This window comes from Vigna unguiculata, chromosome 10, assembly GCF_037176805.1.
Source record: "Vigna unguiculata cultivar grain cowpea cultivar isolate G323 ecotype 2 chromosome 10, ASM3717680v1, whole genome shotgun sequence".
Classification (NCBI taxonomy): Eukaryota; Viridiplantae; Streptophyta; class Magnoliopsida; order Fabales; family Fabaceae; genus Vigna; species Vigna unguiculata.
This window is the reverse complement of record NC_140801.1, coordinates 53,060,622-53,083,386: the sequence shown is the minus strand read 5'-3', so window position 1 is coordinate 53,083,386 and position 22,765 is coordinate 53,060,622. Positions and strand designations below refer to the sequence as shown.

The following is a 22,765-nucleotide window of genomic DNA, read 5'->3' as shown; positions in this document are numbered from 1 at the left end:
ATAAAAACTTCTAGTAAGATTATGAAATAATAGTTAAGTAGTAAAATATGTAATTTAAGTAAAAAAACTAAAACTAGAAAGGAAAAAACCATTGAATTGAAATGTGAATCTCTTTCCAATGAGATTTAACACAATTAAAAGATAAGGAATTTCCTAAATATATCTTTAGAATTAGACACTTTGATTATATTTATGATATGCTTTGTTAAAAAAAAAGAGGGAAGTAAAACTTGAAATCATGGACAGAGAAGGTTTTCATTGGTAATATATAATTGGTTCCAAAATATGTATATCCTTTCATTACAATGTTTTATAATTTTAATAGTTAGTATGTATTTATTTTCATTTTTATTAAATCTTTTTCTTTATAAAGTAAAAGAACATTTAAAAAAAGGAGGATAATTTATTAGATGATATATAATTACTGAAAAGTTAAAGGAAGAAAATCTCAGAATATGCAACATGAAGTTGATGAACCATGACAAAATGGACAATGATTGCGATCTATGATAATTTTTTATTTGAAGCTGGGTCACAGTAAACAATCAAACTACCCACTTCACTAGAAAAAACAATCAATGTTTGACCAAATTATGCAATCACAAATCAAATCATTGACCATTCTTAGAATTTTGCTATGGGTGTTCAATAATTTTATTAATTACACACTTTAATCCAAGCTTTTTCTATTACATTAATAAAACAATTGTTAACTGATCTACCAAACCATTATATTTTAATAAATATTGGTGAAGATACACTCTAAACACCTATTACTTATACTAACATAGTATATACATACACAAACACACACATACATTTCAAATATCAGTAAAAAAGTAATTAGAAAAAAAATTCAAATAAATATTTTCTGGTAAACTTAAATCCATATCTTTTAATTTATTAGATATCCATTTGCTTAGAAAAATATATTATATACTCTAAACAAAATTTGGTCATCTGTTGTACCTAAAACTTTTTTAAGTCTTTTTAGGATATAGGAACAAATTTCAACAAGAACCCTGAGATTTTATAACATCAAGATTAACTTGTATGAAACCAAATCAGAAACTGCATATCTGTAAAACCATTACACGAAATTTCGGTCTACTTAGACAGAGAGGCTATGCAAATGAAAGTAGCAGCCAACTCATGCAGCATGAAGAGTTCTCCAAAACTAGGCTCATGAGATAGTGGAGGCAGCCAAGGCAATCAATTAAATCAAGTATAATACAGTTATCTCATGTTCCCAAGAGAGAAATTTTCCTCATCATATTCATAGGCATTTGACAACTGATATACAAACTGAAGTATATGCCAATTAGTCCTTCCTATAAGCAAGAACTACGATTATTTTCAGCGGCACTTCCTAAAGCTTCAACAACTCAGTCGTATAGGCCATCCTGCTCCCAGATGTCCACAAGAAAATCTACCATTTCCTATCAGTATTCATATCACAAGATCATTACATAATCATTTTTTACTTAAAACTACTGCATCATGGTTGTTTCAGAGTAAATGCTTACTGCAAGAGGGATAGGCTGACGGAAAGGCTTGTTGCTCCCAAGTAAAGTTTCATATGTTGCATTCCAACTGCAAAGCCAAGAAATTTTGGCAAGGCACAGACAATAAGTTCTGACAAGATAGCAGAAAAAGAGAAAGGAATTCATAATTACTGAGAGAAAGAAGTTCGTTCGCAGCAGTATATGCAAATCTTATTTCCCAACTTGGAAAGTTATACTATACACCATATCAATATGAAAGGAATTAGCACGCAGAACTGATCAAGACAACAATTGAAATATAAGCTGTGCTCCTTATAATGTACTTGTTAATGTAGCAGCAAGGCTACAACAGGCTTTCCAATTATTTAACTATAAGCTGTAATATAGAGTAAATTAATTTTTCCCCATTGGTTGCAGCCTCCTTCCAATATGATCATCCAGAACAAATGTTTAACAGTATAATCACAACACAAGGAGACTTGCATATGAAACTCAGACAAGAAAAAGGAAATGATGAAAATAACTTGTAGATTAATGGATTTCCCAGAATCCTAACACAAATTTACAAAAAATATAAAAAGGTGCAAATAAATGAATCCAAAAAAGTAAGTTACCTCAATTTAGGTTCTCGTAATTGTTGTGTTCGGTTTTCAGACTTTTTATTTCCAACCCAGCGTTGCCGAGTCTGATTCCAAAGAATTAGACCTGCAACCAAAAATATTACCATAAATTCACCTGCAAACTAAAATATGATTGCACCACTAACATATCTAACAAAATCTCACTAATCTACGATAGATTGGAAGGTACAGCAGGTAAAAGGCATATCAATAGGAAAAGTGGTAAACTAGCAGTGTTTCATAAATGTGTGAGAAGTGAGGGCTAGTCAAACTGCATTTCTTAACTGAGCAACAACATGCATCATATATATATATATATATATATATATATATTATGTCATGGTACACCAAAAATGGCTGTGTCCTAAAAAGGAAATAAAGAAGTAACTGCATTACATAGACATCTGTTTAATGTTAGCATTGCATATAGCCACTACTTACAAACACACACCATGTCTTAGCTTTACACTTGTTTAAATAGAGTTTGACATTGTTCAACCCACAAACAAGCAGTGGATGATTTCAACTTGCACTGTGAAAGGCCATACCTTTTCTTTTTCAATTAAATTACAAAAAAAGAAAAAAAAAAGTTCATGTCAAACCATGAAAACTTATTTAGAAAAATATCTGCACAAAAAAGAAAAAAGCAATGAAAAATACCATACCATGATTTACAAATTCAGTGGGGTTGCTGCTGTTTTTGGAAGAACTAGCATGAGGAATCACAGCTTGGTTTGTAAGACTGGCTGAAGAGATACTACCCTGTGACTGGACGGCACTGTTGTCCATATCATGCGTGCTGGTGGTCCAGAAATCCTCTGATGAACTAGGTTTCCTTACTGAGTTACCTTTTGTTGCAAATCCTTTTGATGGCACATCCACTGTAGCGCTCAGTGTAGGCCTTTTATAGCATCCAACACAACCACTGCTCTGTTACAATAACATTAATTTCGGTTATGCACCACTTTATAATCATAGGATTGGCTCGAATAACCATCATAATTCAGCCACTTCAATTTAATGGCAACAAATATGCAATATTTATGTTAAGAGAATACAGGTATCCTTTACAATAACCAATCTTGTTTGAGCAGTCACAAAAATGCAAATTGATAAACGTTCCAGACCAGTCGCTGTAGTTCATAAAACTAAAAAACCTAAAAGGTAATTTATTGACAAATTCAACCACTGTACATATACATCCTCTACTGCCAAAAAAGAAATGATGCCATTAAAATCTATGACCGATCTTAAAACATTTTCATCAATTTTCTAGACAACTGTGTAATCAAGAGACATAAAGGAATAACTTTCAGCGTCATCACCCTAGCACATGATTATCAATCAATATAGGGGGGAAATTAATACCCACATAATATAAAGTTAATTTCAGGGGAAAGGGGAAAAAGGAGACAACTTTATTTCAGCTATGGTTGGATTCGTAAAACATACCCCATATGCATGCAATGTCTGAAACACCCCAGAAACCTGATTAGATAGATCTGTCCCAAGAAATTCGAAGAAAACCGAAGAAGATGATATCGATTCCAGAGAAATCCTAACAATTCAATCAAAAAACAAAGATTAATAAATAAAGATAAAGAAAATGCATAAAGAAGATGAGAATAAAAAAACCTTTGAGTTTGAAAGCCCTCCCTTCTGATGTGTAAACACTCTCAGATGGGATTGCTTTTTGGATTCTTCTTCTTCTTCCTCGGCCTCTTCGCTTTTCTTCTCTCTCAATTGAAATCAACAAAAGGAATTGATAATGCAAGAGTGGAATATTTAAGCAACAAAAATGTAATAATTTATTTTTTATTTAAAAAAATTATAATTTTAACTACAATTTAGCTAACTGTTAGAAACTTAAAAGGTAATTTTAAAAATTAACATACTATATTTAAGAATGAAATTAATAAGAAAAAATAATTATGTTCTAATTTTTTACATCTACCCATTATTTAAACAATGTAGTGAAACAGTTACTTTTAAGAACTTTTGATATAATGATAGAAAAATGGTTCATAATTCAATTTCTTAATCAAGGCACCTTAATTATTATATTATATATACATATTTCTCATATTAGTATACATTTATTTTCCAATTTTTCTCTTAAATATCTATTTTTAAGTGATATATTTTAAAATGTAATCATTTTTTCTATTAATTTACCATTTTCTTAAAAAAATAATCATTTTTTAAACTAACTAACTTATTGTTTGTGAGGTTTTAGAGGCAGGAGTATTTAGCAAGGAAAGATTAAAGACTATTTAGTTAGATATATAAGATGAAATTATAGTTGTATTATATATATATATATATATATATATATATATATATATATTAATAACTGCTACAAATAATAATTGATGAATGTTAGATGTTAATTAACTATAGTTGTTTTGAACAAGTAAATAAAGTTGTTGGAGGTTTGCATTTTGTTTAGGAGTAATAGTATTAAATATTTATTGGATAATCCATATTTATCTCTTGGTCTTTTCTTCTAATTCCTCAATTTGTTAGTTTTTTTTGTCAAAGTGTCTATTATGAAGATACCAATAGGGTTTCAAAAATAGTAAATTCTTATCAAACTTTTTCTTACAAGTCTTATCTAACTCTTTTAATTATAATATTAGTAATTTAAAATACTGATTTATTTGACTACATCACAATTCAATATATTAGGTGAAATGTTAGGTATCCGTACTATGAACTCATACATTATGCAGGCAATTAAAAAAAATGTATTTAGTTTGTATATTGTACGAAATTTCATTATTTCATCAGTTAAAATTAAAATATTAAACATTTATTGAAAATGACACCAACCAAATGTTTAATTCAGTTAAAGTCTAATGTTAACTTAATGTTAATTTTATTTTGTAAAAATATTTACATAATTAATAATTTTTAAAGCAAATTAATGTTTAGTATAATAAATTTAAAGAATTGTTAATTTTATGTTTGACTAATGTGAAAGTGTTTCCTAAAAAACAAAATAGAGTCTTGGTCTTTATTTGACTATTATATATTAGTTTTTTGGTTAACTGTTTCGTATAAAATACTATTACAGTTATTCGTACAGCAATTTTTGGTGTTCACGTTCTAATTCCATGAGTATAATAGTTACGTATCGTGAGCGTATTCTGCGTACACGTTGAAAAATATGAGTATTTGCATCACCGTATACGATGACATGTTATATTTATTCATGTAACACGTGTAAAAGATTTGGAATCAATACTAATAGAATTGGACGCAATCTTTAAATACTATGAAAACATCACTAATTATAATAAATAATTGTTAATTATTTATAGTAATTAATCATAAACACAAAAACAATAGTTTTTTTATGTTTACGGAAGGAATGTAGAATAAGTGGGTAAAAAAAAGTGGTTGAGCAAATAATTTATATTTCTTACTAAATATTACTATATGAAGAATAGTGAAAATTACAAATTCGATATATATGCAGAATTGCAGAGACATATATTTTTTTTCGCAGAATAAATTAGTAAGTTCCTGGTGGATTATAAGCGAATTTTAATTTACAAAAAGTTAAGTAAAATAATTACTGTTCTTGATTTTACTATAAATAGTAGGTAGAATTGGTACATTACTTACTAGTTAAAATTTATTTTTGCGAAAAAAAAATTGTTTTATCCCATTAAAATGTAAACACGGTTTAATATTTGTTGATAATAAGGAAAAACAATCGATGTTCTTTAGTTGGAATATTTATTAGCAATAACTTAAATATTAATATGTTATGAGGATTTAAATATTTTTTAAAAAGTAACGAGATATAATTTATATTTTTTATATGATAAGTATTTTTAAACCTCTAACGTGTAAAATGAATAATTCGTGTTATATATTTTTTTTAAATGGTATTATATAATAAATATATTGTCAGCTGTATAAAAGATGTGTAATCAGTACAGCTTAGGAAAAAATAAATAAAATATAGTCGAAGACTATCTTCAAAACTAATTAATGTATAATGCATTATACTATATTATATACACTACTAAGATAATATATATATATATATATATATATATATATATATATATATATATATATATGTATGTATGTATGGCTATGGACCATGGGGTCGTAGTTGTCACCAACAATTGAAGTTACAACTCCATATAGAAGAAGCTACTCTCTTTGACCATTGACTAATCCCAAGTTCCAACAATACAAAATTTGTCCTGGTATGACTATATCAATTTTTATATTTTAGATTATATATAATTATTCTTATTATATATTATTATTTTTTATATATTATTACCGTAGTTACTTTTTTTTTTGTCTTATCAATTATTACTTTGTCCAATAAATGTGTTAAGTAACATTAATCAACAATATTCATTAAGTCTAGTCTACCTAAAATGGCTATAAAATACTGTAAATAAATTTATAAAATATTCACATTTTAACACTAACTATAATAAAGTTCAATAATTTGATTACATCATCATATTTTTTAGTGTCATATATTTATAAAATATCATATATTTAAATATATGGTATATTAAATGAAGTATTACATTGTTATTGTAATTATCTTTTATATATATATATATATATATATATATATATATATATATGTATATATATGATGTAAGTCATTATTTTGTTGATATCATATGTATTATCAATTTTATCACATGGATTATAAACATGAAAACATTATTCAACACTTTATCAAAGAAAAAGTCTACTGGTACAAAAACAGTTATTCTTTTTAATAATAGCTTATTGTGCCAGCTATTATTACTATAATTAACATCAAAATATGGGCATGCTAATTGTTTCATAATAAAGTATAAGATTTTATATGTCAGTTATGAATACAATTGACATAGAAAGTGAGAACATTGACAATTTCATAATAAAGTATAAGATTTTTTTTATGTCGTTATACTTATAACTATCATAGAAAATAGACAATATATTATTTTAAAGTTCAAAAATATATACTATGTCGGATTTTCACTATAAACGACATCAAATCTTTAATTTATTTCTTCTTCCTTCTCCCATTTCACTACACTTCACTCTTATGCTTGCATCTCTCCTCCCTCGTGTTGCCTCCCTCCTCACATTAACTCTTGTTTTCTCCCTCTTGTTAGTGACTATTGTATATTCCCTCTTATTGCACTTAGCTTTTGCTCTCTCTCTCTCTCCCCATGCAATTTTCTATCACTTTCACTCTAGTTAGCCTTGATCCCTAATTTATTATTGTGTTTATTGAGTATGTTTTGGGTGTTTATTAGGACAATATCACAATGTGTTTATTGTGTTTATTATGCCGATGTCAGAGTCCCTAACCACCTTGAAGAAAAAATGTGCGATGAGTGTGGTATTTTAAGTGAAGAAATGGTCAATGAGAATGTAGATCTCGCAGGCGAATAAAACTTGATCAAGGATCAAGACACGATTTTAGAATCACAACAAAATGTAATTTCTTTATTACACATATGAAATTCCAATAAGAAAACTGCATGTATAAGAAAATATATTGGTTTTATAGAGATGACATAATATAATATTGAACTTAACTTAAGATGAAATTGAATAATGCAACAAATCTTTCGATTTAACCACTTTTATGATATTGGATCTTCAAAAAACAAAAAAGTAATTCGAATTTTGGAGGGAAAATAAAAAAGGATTAAAGAATCTAATTTATGAAAATTAAAATTAAAAACGATTTTCAGAAACATTTTCTAAAATAGTCCTCTTATAAACCTTTAATTTTTTAATATATAAAATATATATATATATATATATATATATATATGTATAAATTTTTATTTATATTTTATTATATATTTTTTCAGGTTTTCTAAGAAAAAAATTCTTTAAAAGTTTAGTTATCTTTATAAAAAGCGAATTTTTTTCATTTTTTTAAAATTAATTAGTAAAACAAAAAGCAAAATATTATACGAAGACAAAAAGAACATTATTTGGTAAAAATAATATTCTCTTATTTCTAAAAATTAATTATTAAAATAAAAAGATAAAGCATATCATGTGGAAACACAAAAACAATATTAGTTGGTAAAAATAAATTTTATTTTATTAATCAAATTTATTGTGGTTTGCTTGAGCCTAACAAATCAAACGGTCACATTATTATAATTGATGATAGAAATTCAATTAAAAAATATACAACAATTTAAATACTCAATTAAATATAAAATGTTAATAAAAATTCAATTGTAAATACATAAATATATAAGAAACTTAAAACATATATTTTTACTTTTGATGTAAAAAATTCAAACAATCAATAAAAAAATAACATTTAAGTGAAGTCTATTAATGACAAAATTAAATAATAAAGACTCAACTTAAAATATAATTTTTTTTTGACTCTTACTAAAATAACCTTTTGATGAAAACTTAATTAAACTATTTAAATTTATAAAATACTAAAAACTTAATTAAGTATAATTTTTAAATTTAATATTGTAAATTAATCTTATATAATAATTTTGAGTTATATAATAATTTTAAGAAGGATAGTAATTAAATACTCAGTCAAGTTTTTAAATGGGTATAACTTGTTTAAAATAAACTATTTGACCATATAATAACAATAATAATTTGAAAATAGGCATATATTTGTATAAAGGAATTGATCCTCATTCCGAAAAATTGGATGTTATTATGATATCTTTACACGAGACCATTATAACAAATTCTCGTGAAATTCTTTAAATTTATTATAATTTGTACTTTTTTTTTTTCAAATTATCCATCAAACGATTCGTAGTCATAATTTAATCTTTTACCGCTTAATTAACCAGTACGTGGAGATAGAAGTTATCAAAAGTCATCATTTCTCTTTTCACTAATTTACAACATTTATCATTCACTAAAAAATTGTAAAGTAATTAAAATATTTACATAAGTGAAACTATATAACTATATATACAAAATTTATCAGAATTTAAAATCAATAATAATCAATAACATGTAATAGATTTCACATATATTTTCAACCACCATTACATAATAAAATATTAAGGATTAAATATGTTTTTTTCTCTTAAATTTTGGTAGAAATTGAAAATAGTTCATCCTCAAAATTTTAGACTAATTTAGTCCATCAATTTTGAAAATACATATATTTAGTCATTTTAATTATTTTTTTAAAATTTATTTAACATTTTAAAAGCATTTCATATTTGAGTTATTTATATCGTTTAATTCATTTTTACTTCAATGTTTTCTTAAAAACGCGTTTAAAACATCAAATCAATTTAATAAAACTTGATTATAATGAATAAATTCATCTAAATAAAAAATTAAATTGATCTTAAAATAAAAAAAAATTAATTCAATTTTCACTAAAAATTAAAATACGCAAAAAAAAAAACATATTTAACCTTCAAATTAATAACATATCTATATTCGATTGAATTGACTTTTCCCTTAATTACCATTTTGGAATTTTGTTTTTCCTTTTGTTTATTTTGCCATAAAGCACGAGCCATGAAGCTTCGTGAACAGGGACGCCATCACTTTCTGTTCATTATTTATACGTCTCTTCCTTCTACGGTCAACACAAGTCCTCTCTGCTCCTCCTCCTTCTCTCCAAAACACAACCTTTTCCTCTGTTCCCCAAACATGGCTTCCATCTCTCAAGGTCTCGTCTTCACCTCCGCCATGCTCTTCTCCACCACTCTCCTCTACCTCGCATTTTCCAAGCACAAAACTTTTCAAATTCCCTCAGATTCCAACAAACAAATTCTACGTTCTTGCATGTATTCAGGTAAATCAAATCTTATTCCTTTTTTTTTTTCTTTTCTCAAACACTACTCTGATTTCAACGCGTCTATGGGATTCTGTGATTTGTGGTGCTTACTTTGTTTTCTGTTTTGTTGTGGCAGAGGAGAAGAAAAGGGGAAGGAAGAAGAAGAAGAAGAAGGTGAAATTTGCTAAAAATGTGATGGTGAAGGAAGTGGAGAGAGAGGTTGAGGAAGAAAACAGAGAAGAACAGGGGATGCAAAACAGAGTATCGAGAAGTGAGTGCGAAAGAGAAAATCTGGGAAACGCTGAAATTCCGGCGAACCGAATTGCTCTGTATAATGGGATTTTGAGGGACAGAGTGCAGAGAATGGCGTGCTGTCACTGATGAACTGATGAGATCATCCTCTGTTGCTTCCTGTAGATTCTGTATTTCAACTTCAAACAGGGGAGACATTTTTCGTTGCCAATTTTTTTCATTTTTTTTTTATGTTTCCATTTTATAAAATGTAAAATATACTATGAATATTTATAAATAACTTTTAATAATTAAAAAAATGTTGTTTGACACCATTTTGATAACTTGTATAAAGATAAAATAGTATTAACAAAAGTTAATTTTTATATTTGTAGAAGAAAGAGAGAGTAAATAGTAGTGAGGGGTAGTGTCAAATGATAATAAAATAAAAGTGGTGTCAAAATACCAGTGTCCTTTAATAATTGATATTTTCTAATGTTTGGCATGTAATAAAAATGAAAGAATAGAATAACAGACAAAAATAATAAAGATATATAAAATCATCGTCTTAAAATCTTGAAATAAGAGTTTATCTTTGATTTGTTTGCATTTTTTCAATGAAAAAGATCAAATATTTAATTATTTTATAAATTAATTTTATAAGGTTTAATTAAATTTGAATTTAGTTTTTGAATGATATTACAATCACTTAAAATTTATTTTATTGAAATTTGATTTTGTTGAACATAAAATATTTGATGGATCTGGCTATATGTGTGATTTGTGAAAAGTATATTTGTTGTTATTTAATGAATCATATTAATACTTATGTATACCTCATATTAGATAGAAAAGTAATTATATCTTTTACTATTTAATATATGATAATTACTTATTTGAAGATGGTAATTATAATAATTTTATCTTACTTTTTTTTATTTTTTTTATTAATATTTTAAAACCCTAGTATAACTAAAAATTTGCATGGTATTAATTTGAGAAAATATGGTTGTTTTAATTATCACCAACAATATATTCCTTAAAAATATGGAAGCGTGAACAGATAGAATTAAGTTACTCAGTATTATCTTATGCTTCTAGATTCTTAAGCCAAACATAGATAAATGTTAAATACTAACTTGATAAAATTTTATATGTTATAAATAAAAATTACACCAATTTTAGCAAACATATTTTATAGTTTCAATAGTTTTGAAACTTAATAAAGTGATAATGAATAATACATAGTCACATATAAAAAGCACAAAAATTAAAGATGGTAATGATATTATAATTGGATTTGAATTCTACGATTGTTTGGACTTTTTGCTTCAAACAATATTTGAAATGTCGATAGGGCTAAGTCATATCGCATTTTCAAAATAGTATTTAGTTTTCTAAAATTAAATAAAAAAAAGGTTTAAAAGAAAAACAAATTGTATTATGTTATGACATGCAATATTTCGCGTAACCATGATATTAATGATTAATCGTCATAAAAAAATCGATTAATTTATTCACTATTTTTTTTTAGTTATGTGTTTTTCATTTTCAAAATTTGAAGCATGGATGTTATTATTAATAAGCAAATGCAATAATGGTTTGAGGTACAATTATTGAAGAAGTAATTGAGAACAATGAATCGTAACTATTAGTTTGACTTTCTTGAATTGAATGAAACGTTTCCACAGCCCCTCAAAGTTGACCAATACGACTTCAACAAAAGATGTATCTCACAATTATATAATTATATTAATTTATCAATGTGAAACCAGGAAAAACTGGAATTATTTTATCTTTTAGGAAATTATTTAAATTTTTCTATTTTTTTTATTTTATTTTTAAAATCTTCTTTTAATTTCAAAGACTAATACAAAAATGAACCCCAAGAAATAAATAAATTATTTACTCTATTTATTTCATACATATCACGGTCGCTTCAGTAATGTTTCTTTAAGAATATAATAATAATAATAATAATAATAATAATAATAATAATAATAATCTATAATTATATAAAAATTATTTTAATTAAAACATTTTCTATATCCTATTTTATTCTTATAGATAACATCTTCAATAATACTATTTTAATAATTGCACTCGTTAAATCACTTAAATATTTCGAAATGAACCATGAACATTTTAATGTTTACTATTAAATCCCTATCCATTAATTATTATTTAACCTTCATTATCATTTATTTTGTGTTTATTCCAAAATATATAGAGAGATACAAAGGTTTTTTTTTTTTTTTTTGTATAAATCTATTATTATTATTATTATTATTTGTTTTTAATATAGAAAAGGTAATATTTTACATTTGAATGTTTTTCTTATCAATTTGTAGAGGTAACAAAATAGGTTAATTTAGTCTATTTTGATCCGAGTCAAAATGGGTTAGTGGGTTAAAAATTCTAATCCAACCCATCTCGTTTTGGTGGATTGACAGACTAGAATGTGAACCACAACCTATTTTGTCATTCTTATCGATCAAAAATATAAAATATTAATTTAATTTTTAATATTTTATGAAATGTAAAATTTAATTCATATTTTAAAAATTTATTCAAAATACATTCTTTTTGTAATTTGGTTTTAGATTTTTAAAAAATATAATTATTTAAAAAAACGAATCAAACACCTAAAAAAAACAGCTAAGTGGTTTTCTTTTAAATAGAACTACAATAAACATACCTATTATTATCATGTTTTTCAACATGGGTATTATATGTCTGTTATGAAATGTATAAGATATTATAACTGAATCTTCCACGTAAAAAATAATATTTTCTCTACATTTAAATACAAACAGAGAAACTATAATGTATGTTAGACTTAAATGAAATATAAGTAAAACCAAATTATTTCATTATATCTGATAATTAGTTTTAAAATATTATTTATTTAACAGTGATTTTCTTGAATAATTTAGTTTTATTCATAATTAAGTGAATGTGGTGATTATTAGCAATAAAGTGTTGTTATAGTAATTGGCAGTTGATATATATTACTTTTTTAAAAGCAATATTAAAAAACACAATTTATAAATTTCTTAAATAAATACGTACTATGATTTAATAAAATAAAGTTATCATTAATTATAAGACTTTGAAAGATGAAACGAAGACTAAGTAAAATTAAAAATTCCAAAGTTAACGATACTAGTCTTCGAAACATTATTTTATTTAACAAAAGTGTAAAAATCAATCATATTTCATTCAAAGTCTCGTATTGTCGGCAATATTATAAGTTAAAGAGAAACCACAAACACTTTCAAATTTTCATTCAAAGTACACAGAATAACCTATTTAAACCAAAATGCCATCATATCGTGTCGCATGACATAGACAATTTCCTAGTAAAAGTTGTCTGTTTTTCTTTTTCAAAAACTCCAAATAAATTTATGAACAAACACTCTACAAGACATTTTTGGTTGAAAAGTAGTTTTGAAAGTTATAAAATTGAATTGATGGATTTAAAAAAGAAGAATTACCGATATTATGAGTTCAACTCTCTCATTAACGAATACCAAGTACTAATGGCTGATAAATCTTGTTCACAAGCATGCATGACACTAAACAGTGCAGATTCTCATGGCTGCTAAGAGGGGAATCTCAGAGAACCACACAGTTTTGGACCTACTTTGGCAGACCTACCCCAAACATTTTCTGTCTTGTTTCCACAGTTTAAGAAATATGTCCCTACTACCACCTAAATAACAGATTCATGCATATCTAAGGCTTCAAAATATTTCTAATCTGCATATTTGCATGGCTTGCTTTTCACTAACCAAATGTTCCAAAAAAGAATGTGGATATGATGTTCCTGTTAGGCAATAGCTAAACCAAAAAGCAGGTACAAAAAAACAACAATGTCACTGTGGGAGAAAAGAAACATTGTTAGATAGCAGTCAAAACCATGCTATGCTAACCAACACCACCAGATAACTAACATCTGTCATTGACATCTTCAGAAAAATAGAGAAAAACATGTCCACAAGACATCAGAGACTAACAAGATTATTACTAAAAAGTGATGAAAACACATATTAGGATATGTAAGCAATCAGAAAATTGTAACATGGTACAAGATCAAACTAAGTAGTGAGTATTGGGGGGAGGTAATCAGCTTTGGCACCAAGAATGCGAGCCTTGGTGTCAGGGAAGAACTCAAATCCTGGCAGCTCAGTGACCTCTCCTTCACTGGCAACCCCAATAGGGTAACGTAGAAGGTGACCGGGAAGATCACGCTCAAGTGACTCACTAGAATACAGATCCCAATATTTGTCTGCAATCTGGTTCACCTTGTTGATGCATTCTTCACTTTCTGGCCTCTGGAATGTGTCATGAAGCATGCCAAGGTGCTCATACCACAATGACATGCGGAAACCGTAGACTTGGCCACGTGCCGGCTGTGTGTTAGCCAGATGATATGGTTGATAACCTCCCATGGCAATCTCAGAGTCCCTAGCCCCATCCATTGATCTCTGGTTGATGTTGGCAGATCCAATGATTATGTATTCATCATCAACTGCAAAGGGGAAAATGTATAGTTGTGTTAGTAAATGTAAACGTATACAATATCATGGCTTGACAATGTATACATAATTTGTAAGATCTTGTTCACAAAAATATAGCATACTTACCAATCATCATCTTGGTATGAACATAAATCATGAAACGCCGGGCTTCTTGAGCTCTCTGATAATCTGAATCAGGTTCTGGTTGTTCAGCAGGTTCATATTCTCCTGATTTTTTCACCTCTCGATTTCCAAGGCAGAAGAATGTCAAATAGTTTCGCGGATCTTCATCGCTTCCCTTAGCTCTCAGTGCCTGAACAACATCCTTGTACATCATCTCTATTGTTCTCTTTTGCCAATCCAATATTGCCTGAACTGATGAACTTTCTGGGATACCCTCTGGCCACATAGGGACTACAACATACACGGCAAACCTTTCCCCAGCTTCAATCTTACTAACAATCTTAAGGGAAAGTTCCTTTGGGATTAGATGCAATGCACCAATCTCTTCACGCTTAATATCATCATTGCTCCAGGAAAAAGAGCTTCCAAGGAAATATTGATTTTCAATGTAGATGAAATTCTTGGCACGTCGAATCGCATGAATATAAGCATCTTGAATGCTACGATCAATGATGTTATCCTTCCCACTAACAAGCCCTGCTTTGGCAGCATCTTCAGGAGTATCTGGGAACCCAAAAGCAGCCCCACCATCAATAGATCTAAATAACTGCACATTCCAGGTCTCATGATCATCAGGAAAAGTTACTGGGGATGGGGGAATAATGACATCTTCAAGTTCTCTCAGTGGAGCAAGTATATCCTTCCCACCTTGCTTTCTCCATCTCTGCTCAAAGTTGAACAAAACATCCCAAGCTATCGGTCCTTCGACCCGGGAGTGAATGTCATGCCATGGTTCCCTGGGACCACCTTTTGTGATTGCAGCACCAGGAAAGTTAGGCTGATGAAAATCATCATGGTGTGCTGTGTCTAGGGTTCTGAAAAGTGAGTGGAAGGCAGTGTCATATCTTCCATCACAGAGGTCAAGACCCCCAACAAAACTCACAATTCTTCGCTTGTCTGACCCTCCTCCACCAGGCAAAGCACTGTCAACCACCACAATCTTCTGGTGATGAGTAAACATGGTAGAAATTTGTAAATCTTGAACAATGCTCCCGCCATCATCAGGATTGCGGGGGCATAAAACACAGTGCACATCAGTGTCCCTGAAGAACTGCTCAGTTTCTTCATCGTGAGTAGCCATCAATCCATCTTTTTTCAACAAACCAACTGATGTTCTATCATCCCAAACAAGCATCAACACCCTAACACCTTCACTTGCCTTTTTCTTCAGAAGCTCACCAATTGTTTGGTCTCCCCCGGCTTTTGGCCGCCTAGAATCCCTTATCAAGGAAATTTCAGTATAAACAGACCAACCAGTAATGTATATCAAGTGTTTTGCATTAGTGATTGCATCAAATATATCCTCCCAACACCTATGAGCCTCATAGTTCTTACCTCCAGCAAGAGGTATTTTAGGTACAAAGTTATCAGGTACATGAGCATCTTGGTACAGAAATACCTTACATCCTTGCCTCTGTGAGAAGAAAGTATAGGGAACTCCAGGGTATTTTGGACTTCTGATTCCTCTTGCCCAGTTGCGGTCTTTTAAGACATCAAAATATTGCAGCCTCACATGGATCTTTGAACCCCCTTCTATTGGGTTTTTTTCTGTGTCCAAGATTTCAACCCACTTATCTATTTCATGGCCATCCAAGACCTCAGAAACTGGCACATATGCTCTTCCAATTAGTGTTGCCCCAATGGGATTATCATCTTTCACAGTAAATATAATATTTGAAGCCAGATGGCCACAATAAATGTGAAAAGACTCATTCCATTTGGGATTAGTAGTTTCATTTTCTATAATTCTAGTCCTTCCTACTCTTGCCTTCTCCAGATCAATGGTTGCATAGAGTTTAGTAACTCCCTTTCCAATACCTACAGTCTCCTCAATGTTTTGCTTGAGCTGTAGCAGAATAAGCATTAAATGAGTCAATAACAGTGATTAGGAAAATAAAGGAGCAAATCTAAATCAACTGAAATACTAATGAATAGTAGATGATAATAACATGCCTGCAATGATAAAGGAATGAAAGGAAAGGAGCAAGGGGAAAGGTCCATAATTGAATAAATGTGGCTTGCCGAAAATTAATTAATAGATAACACAACAAATTTTTGCTCACACTTCAGAAAGACTCAATCCAGCTTTCAGAACTATAAAATCTGTTAAGTCACTAAGTAAAATCCAAACTAAGGCTCTAGCATAGTCAATTCTACAATTAAATAAAGCATATGTGTAACAAGGGTTACATAAGGTAAATTAATGGCCACTGAAGTAAAACACCAGATGGATGAATAAGATAATCCCAACTAAAGTCAACAATTTGATTCATGTTGAGCAAACTGTTAAATCACAATTTAAATTATGATTCCTTTCCAGAAACCTTGACTACGAACACTAACATGGATTAACATTCTCATTTTCTTAATAACAAAATCTCTTAAATGTCGGCACAATTAATTTCCAGATAGAATTCACAGACAGATTTGTAAATAATTTGCAGTACTAGATCATTGTCACAAAAGTTGAAACCGGATAACAAATTTAAACCGATTAATCATTTGCACCAAGGTTCACAGAAAATCTCAGAATTGCATCAACTTCATTTTCCTTATTATTGTGATACATCAAACAATCACACAATACACTATCAAGTAATGTTCCTTTCGTTCTTAATTTATCAGTTCATGGTACTATCATACTATCACAAATGATCAAATTCAAACAAATCCCGGATCCTTCAAAGGAAGCAGTGTCATCTTCGATTTATGAATTTTCAACACAAATGGAAACACATACCAAATCCAACACACTGTGACTCAAAACCAACAGTTAAAGCACCAGATTCAGCAAGATCCAAACAGGCCTAAAACAAATACCTTGCTGAAAAAATTGCCGCCACCACCACCATGGAGCTCATCAACCTCGTAGATGGTGGCGTGGAGAGTCCCGTGAAGCAGAATTTGCGCCATCTCCCACCTGCAATGCAAATCCACACAACCCCACTTCGCATTAGATCACACAAACGTGAAAAAAAGCACCCATGTTTTATCTAGCGGAGTTGAAGTGCACTACACAGAAAGATTACTAATTTGAGAGATGAAAGAGTTAGATCAGATCGCGGGGTGGATCAAAAGGGCTTAGAATTGGGGAAGAATACTTCAGAATAGAAATGGCAGAAAAATGAACAGAGCGTGTGGAAATAGAAAGAAGAGCGAAAAACACTACCTTGCCAAAGGAAAATGAAGGAGAAGAAGAAAAGAGAGAAAGGGTGTGAGAGAGATCCGAGAAAGGAGAAGTGAGAATGGATATGAGTGAGTCAGTGTCTCCTTTTAACAAGGGACGAACGAAGAAAAAAAAAAACATGCATGTTTAAACTTTTCATATTATTCTACAACATTGCATTCTAATCGCGTCGTGTTCGTGTTCGTGGAAAAGCACAATCATCTCTTCACTTGACTTCTTCTATATGTGTTCTGTTTTATTTTTTAATCTATTTACAATTATTGTGTCTTGTTTTCATGTTTAATTGAAGAAAAAAAATAGTAAATTAAGATTTTATGAATGCTTTTTTACATAATTCAACTTAATCTTTGATGGACAAAATGTTTCAGCTTTATAAATGAAAAATAATAATAACGATTAGTGAAATGTTCAATCGAGTTTTCTGTAAAAATTATAATCAGTAAAATTAATAAATATTCTATGACTAATAATAGAGAAAAAACCAATGAAAATATATAGTGAGATATTTCTCAGAGAAGATTCAAGAGGCGACAATACAGAATCAAAATTAACTAAATTTGGTAAATATTGAACCACCATTATTGGTGCATCCCATTTTTTGTGTGCGTGTGTGTGAAAAGTGGTAATTAATTCTTATGAGACAACAAGTTTGAATATATTCTCACGTATATACAATTAGATATACAAATACTTTAATTTAATTAATATTTTACAATATTTTACATATACTTATTAATAAACTTTTTAATATATAAAATAATAATAATTTTTTTGATAATAATTTATAATTTTTATGTTAATAATTTTAATATATGTGATTTTAATTTGAATTCATACAAAAAATAATCGTATGTTTATCATATTTTTTAAAATTATTGTATATTTTAATATAGATATATCACGTGTAGTATTATATTATTTTTAAAATTAATATTAACGTATTGGATATATATTATATATGATATACATTCTTGAGTGCACTAAAAAAATATATTTAAAAAATTTACTTGATACAATATTATTCCATGAGAGAGATGTTTGAATTGTTTTCCTTTCTCCTTTCTTAAATGATTCTGCAGAGTATATTTATGGTAATGTGTGCATTCATAGTTTTAAACAAAATTGCAGATTACTGGTTACTGGTTAATGTCAGTAAAATCCATGCACTAACCTAATAAAAATTTTAAACAATCAGTGCATATTTTCTTTACAGATTACTGGTTAATGTCAGTAAAATGTTAATAATGGAAAATAAACAAAATGTTACTTTATCACTGATCATTGATAAAAATACAAATTAGAGTATAAATGTGTGCAGCATCTAATTTTTTTAAAGTTATTAAAAGAATAATTTAACGGAAAGGATTAAATATATTTTTATTCCTTAATTTTTAATGAATTTTAAAATTAGTTTATTTTGAAACTTTAAATTAATTTAGTTCTTATTTTTTAAAATATATAGATTTAGTCATTTTAATCAAATTATTAGGTTTATTTAATGGTTCGTACGTATTTTAGGATTATATTTGAGTTGTTTATACTATTTGACACAATTTTGCTTTAATGTAAAGTTAAATACTATTATAAAATGCGTTTGAAATGTCGAATAAACTTAACAAAATTTGATTAAAAGGACTAAATTCATGTATCTCAAAAGATGAAATACTAAATTGGTTCAAAATTTTGAAATAGACTAATTTTAAAATTAACTTAAGAGACCAAAATCATATTTAATCCTAATTAAAAAAAGATTTTTCATTTAAGAAAAAGAGTGAATGTTTGTATTTCTTTTATATATATATATATATATATATATATATATATATATATATATATATATATATATATATATAACATTTTTAGAAAGTTAACAAAATTAAGTGTTAATGTGTAATATCTTTATTCAATAGTAAGGTGTCAAGGTAAATGCAATAGTGAAATTTGTGATTGAACTTTATGCACATGGCATCATATGAAACCTTTTTCACATTAATAGACACCGACCAAAAGAAGTTTTTTACTTTTTATTTTATTTTTATAATCACTAGTGAGTTATAATATAATATAGTATTTTGGTGTACTGAATTTTTGGTACATTTTCACTTATTTTTTATTAACATTTTGTCCTTTATTTTATAAACCAGTATTCCACACACGAGTGATTAACATTATTGACTCTTTTTTTTTTTGGTAAAAAAGGAAAACATTCATTATTTAAAATAAGTCGAAGAAAAACCATCAATAACATATTAAAGGTGTACATAACAAATAATACATAAGCATGTTATGTAATAAAAATTTTCTGGTAAATTCAGCTAGTTTGTCCAAAAAGAAGGTTAAGAAAAAGTTAATTTTAATAGTTTTATCTAATACATTTACTGAAACATTTAAAGAAAAAAAAAAAAACTATTTGTATATATTTAACAGTTTCATAAAATACTACTAAAATTTTTACATTAATGAGATTTTTTTTAATTTGCAAATTTATTAAAAAAATTTACAAGAAAACATTCTTTTCATTTTTTTTTAAATCTTAACAGATAATTTTTTCATAAATAATTATTTTCTACAAAATTATAAAATTTGTAAGTATTTCTTATAAAATTTATTGTGAAAAATATTTTATCAAAATATTTTACAAAATAATTAACAACAATTTTTTATAATTTTTTTAATAACAAATTTATAAGTATTTTAAAATAAATTAAAAAAAATGTTTTGAGATTTTTTTATAGTAAAAAATATTTAAAGTTGGAAAAAGAAGAAAAAAACTATTTCATGTCCCCTGGAAAACAAAGAACTGGTTTATCAAAGAATAATTTTTAAAATTAATGATTACAATTTATAATTTTTAAATGTCTAACATGATCACGCTTTATAACTTAATTTCGTATTTCTTTCTTTATAATTTATAATATAAGATTTAAATTTAATATCATATTTATTATTTTTTAAGAGTCAATCCACAGTGCAAAATTGCAATGATTATTTAAATTAACAAAGCTTTAAATCTTTATTATTTAAAATTCGATATTCTAACTATTTGAAGTATATGATAGATGAGTATTCAATATTTCTTTTTCTACCCTACACATGTATACTAGTAGACAATATCGTATTTAATACGTAAATAAATTCTTTCAGATCTCAACATGCCGTGTATCGTTACTTGCAAGAATACGTCCTTTTAGGTGACACGTATGGTTGAAATATTAGATATTTTTTAGTAATTTATTATAATTTATTTTTTCAATAGTTTGATGAAAATTAATTTCAAGATAGTTAGTTTTATATGGACACAATATAATTAGTTTTTCGCAAGAAAAGTTGAAACTTAAAGTTAATTATATATTGCAAATTCTTAAATAAAACAACAAATTATTTATAATATTTTTATTATCTAAATTCAAAGACACTCATATATAAATGACTATAAATAGAGGATTCTTTCCATCTTAAGTATATATTTTATTTTTTGATATATCTTTCAACTTATCTAAACTTTTTTCTCTCGCACGATTAATTGAAATTATTTTAATGTTAATAATTTTGCATACTAGTTGAAACATGGTACTAAATCAAATCAATTAACAGTGACAGATACAGATCTCAATAAATAATAAAAAAATAAAAGAAAATTGCAAAAAACTGTGTACAGATTTTTTTTTTGTTTGAAAGCGAAAACCGTGTGTCGTTAAGTGCACGAAACAACGGTTACTACCGTCTATGTCGGTAGGAAAAAAAATTAAATTCTATACTTATCTTTTCGACATTCAATGCACGAGTTTCGGAGTCTATAAAAGTTTAATTTTGAAAACTTTGAAAATAAATTATATTATATATACTAGTGGAATATGTTAATGTGTGTTATCTTTTATTAATCGTAGATAATTATTTTAATTTTAAAAAATAACTAAATTTAAATAAACTGTGATTTATAAAGATAAAATGATAAAATAATTATTGTAATTAAATAATAACTAAATTTAAGAATTAAATATATATTTTTTCATTAATTTTAGTAAAAATTGAAATTAATCTTGTTTAAATATTTTAGACCAATTTAGTCCTACATATTTTAAAATTTAATATATTTAGTTCTTTTAATAAAATTTAGTTAAGTTTATTTGACATTTCAAACACATTTTTTTATTTAATATTGAAGTGAATATAAATAACTCAAATAATTATGAAATGTTCGTTTAAAAATCAATTAAACTTAAAAAATTGGTTAAAAAAATTAAATACACTAATTTTTATAATTGAGGGATTAAATTAGTTAAAAATTCTAAAAATGAACTATTTCCAACTTTTACAGAAGGATTAAAAACATATTTAATCCTAAATTTAATTAATAATTATTTAAAAAAATATTTATTTTAATTTAAAATAAGGATCACGTAAATAATAAATTTAAGAAAAAAATGTGTATACGAAACAAAATTTATATACAAGTATAGAATACAAAAGATTGGACTTAATCGAGTTTGCAAATGATAAAATAAATGGAAAAAGAAAATATTTAAAGCAAGAGAAGGAAAGTGAAACTTAAGAAAAATTTTGCATTCATTTTTGTTAATTTTTCACTATTTTTTTAATTTAAAAGCATCGTTTTATAATTTTTTAATATAAACAATTTAAGCTTTTTTTATTTTCAAACATGATTAATATTCTTAGTTCAAATAGTTTGTATCAGTAATAATTTGCTATTTGGAAAATAATCTTCTGATGTA

The 22,765-nt window shown here is 27.1% G+C and overlaps 3 protein-coding genes across 5 annotated transcripts; 1 reads left to right on the top strand and 2 right to left on the bottom strand.

Annotated features, from left to right (window-relative positions):
- Nucleotides 1–1,008: 1,008 nt before the first annotated feature.
- Nucleotides 1,009–3,899, bottom strand: LOC114165878 (uncharacterized). 3 transcript variants are annotated; one of them, XM_085667679.1, is made up of 6 exons: nucleotides 3,761–3,899; nucleotides 3,578–3,683; nucleotides 2,791–3,055; nucleotides 2,120–2,210; nucleotides 1,527–1,593; nucleotides 1,009–1,439 (listed from the first exon to the last, which is right to left on the bottom strand). In XM_085667679.1, exons 3-6 carry the CDS (start codon nucleotides 2,912–2,914, stop codon nucleotides 1,386–1,388), a joined length of 336 nt encoding a protein of 111 aa, XP_085523805.1. In that variant the 5' UTR covers nucleotides 2,915–3,055; nucleotides 3,578–3,683; nucleotides 3,761–3,899; the 3' UTR covers nucleotides 1,009–1,385. The 3 variants fall into 3 exon arrangements, with proteins under 3 accessions (XP_085523805.1, XP_027906295.1, XP_027906296.1); XM_028050494.2 differs by having other exon boundaries at nucleotides 1,527–1,635; nucleotides 2,791–3,050; nucleotides 3,761–3,893; XM_028050495.2 differs by having other exon boundaries at nucleotides 2,791–3,050; nucleotides 3,761–3,893.
- A 5,766-nt stretch (nucleotides 3,900–9,665) lies between these two features.
- LOC114167314 (uncharacterized) lies at nucleotides 9,666–10,474 on the top strand. The gene is made up of 2 exons (XM_028052368.2): nucleotides 9,666–9,926; nucleotides 10,045–10,474. The coding sequence occupies exons 1-2, from the start codon at nucleotides 9,782–9,784 to the stop codon at nucleotides 10,287–10,289; spliced, it is 390 nt and encodes a 129-aa protein (XP_027908169.1). The 5' UTR covers nucleotides 9,666–9,781; the 3' UTR covers nucleotides 10,290–10,474.
- A 3,549-nt stretch (nucleotides 10,475–14,023) lies between these two features.
- PLD1 (phospholipase D alpha 1) lies at nucleotides 14,024–18,220 on the bottom strand. Its single transcript, NM_001376038.1, has 4 exons — nucleotides 18,015–18,220; nucleotides 17,666–17,765; nucleotides 14,789–16,691; nucleotides 14,024–14,673 (listed from the first exon to the last, which is right to left on the bottom strand). Exons 2-4 carry the CDS (start codon nucleotides 17,756–17,758, stop codon nucleotides 14,240–14,242), a joined length of 2,430 nt encoding a protein of 809 aa, NP_001362967.1. The 5' UTR covers nucleotides 17,759–17,765; nucleotides 18,015–18,220; the 3' UTR covers nucleotides 14,024–14,239.
- Nucleotides 18,221–22,765: the final 4,545 nt, after the last annotated feature.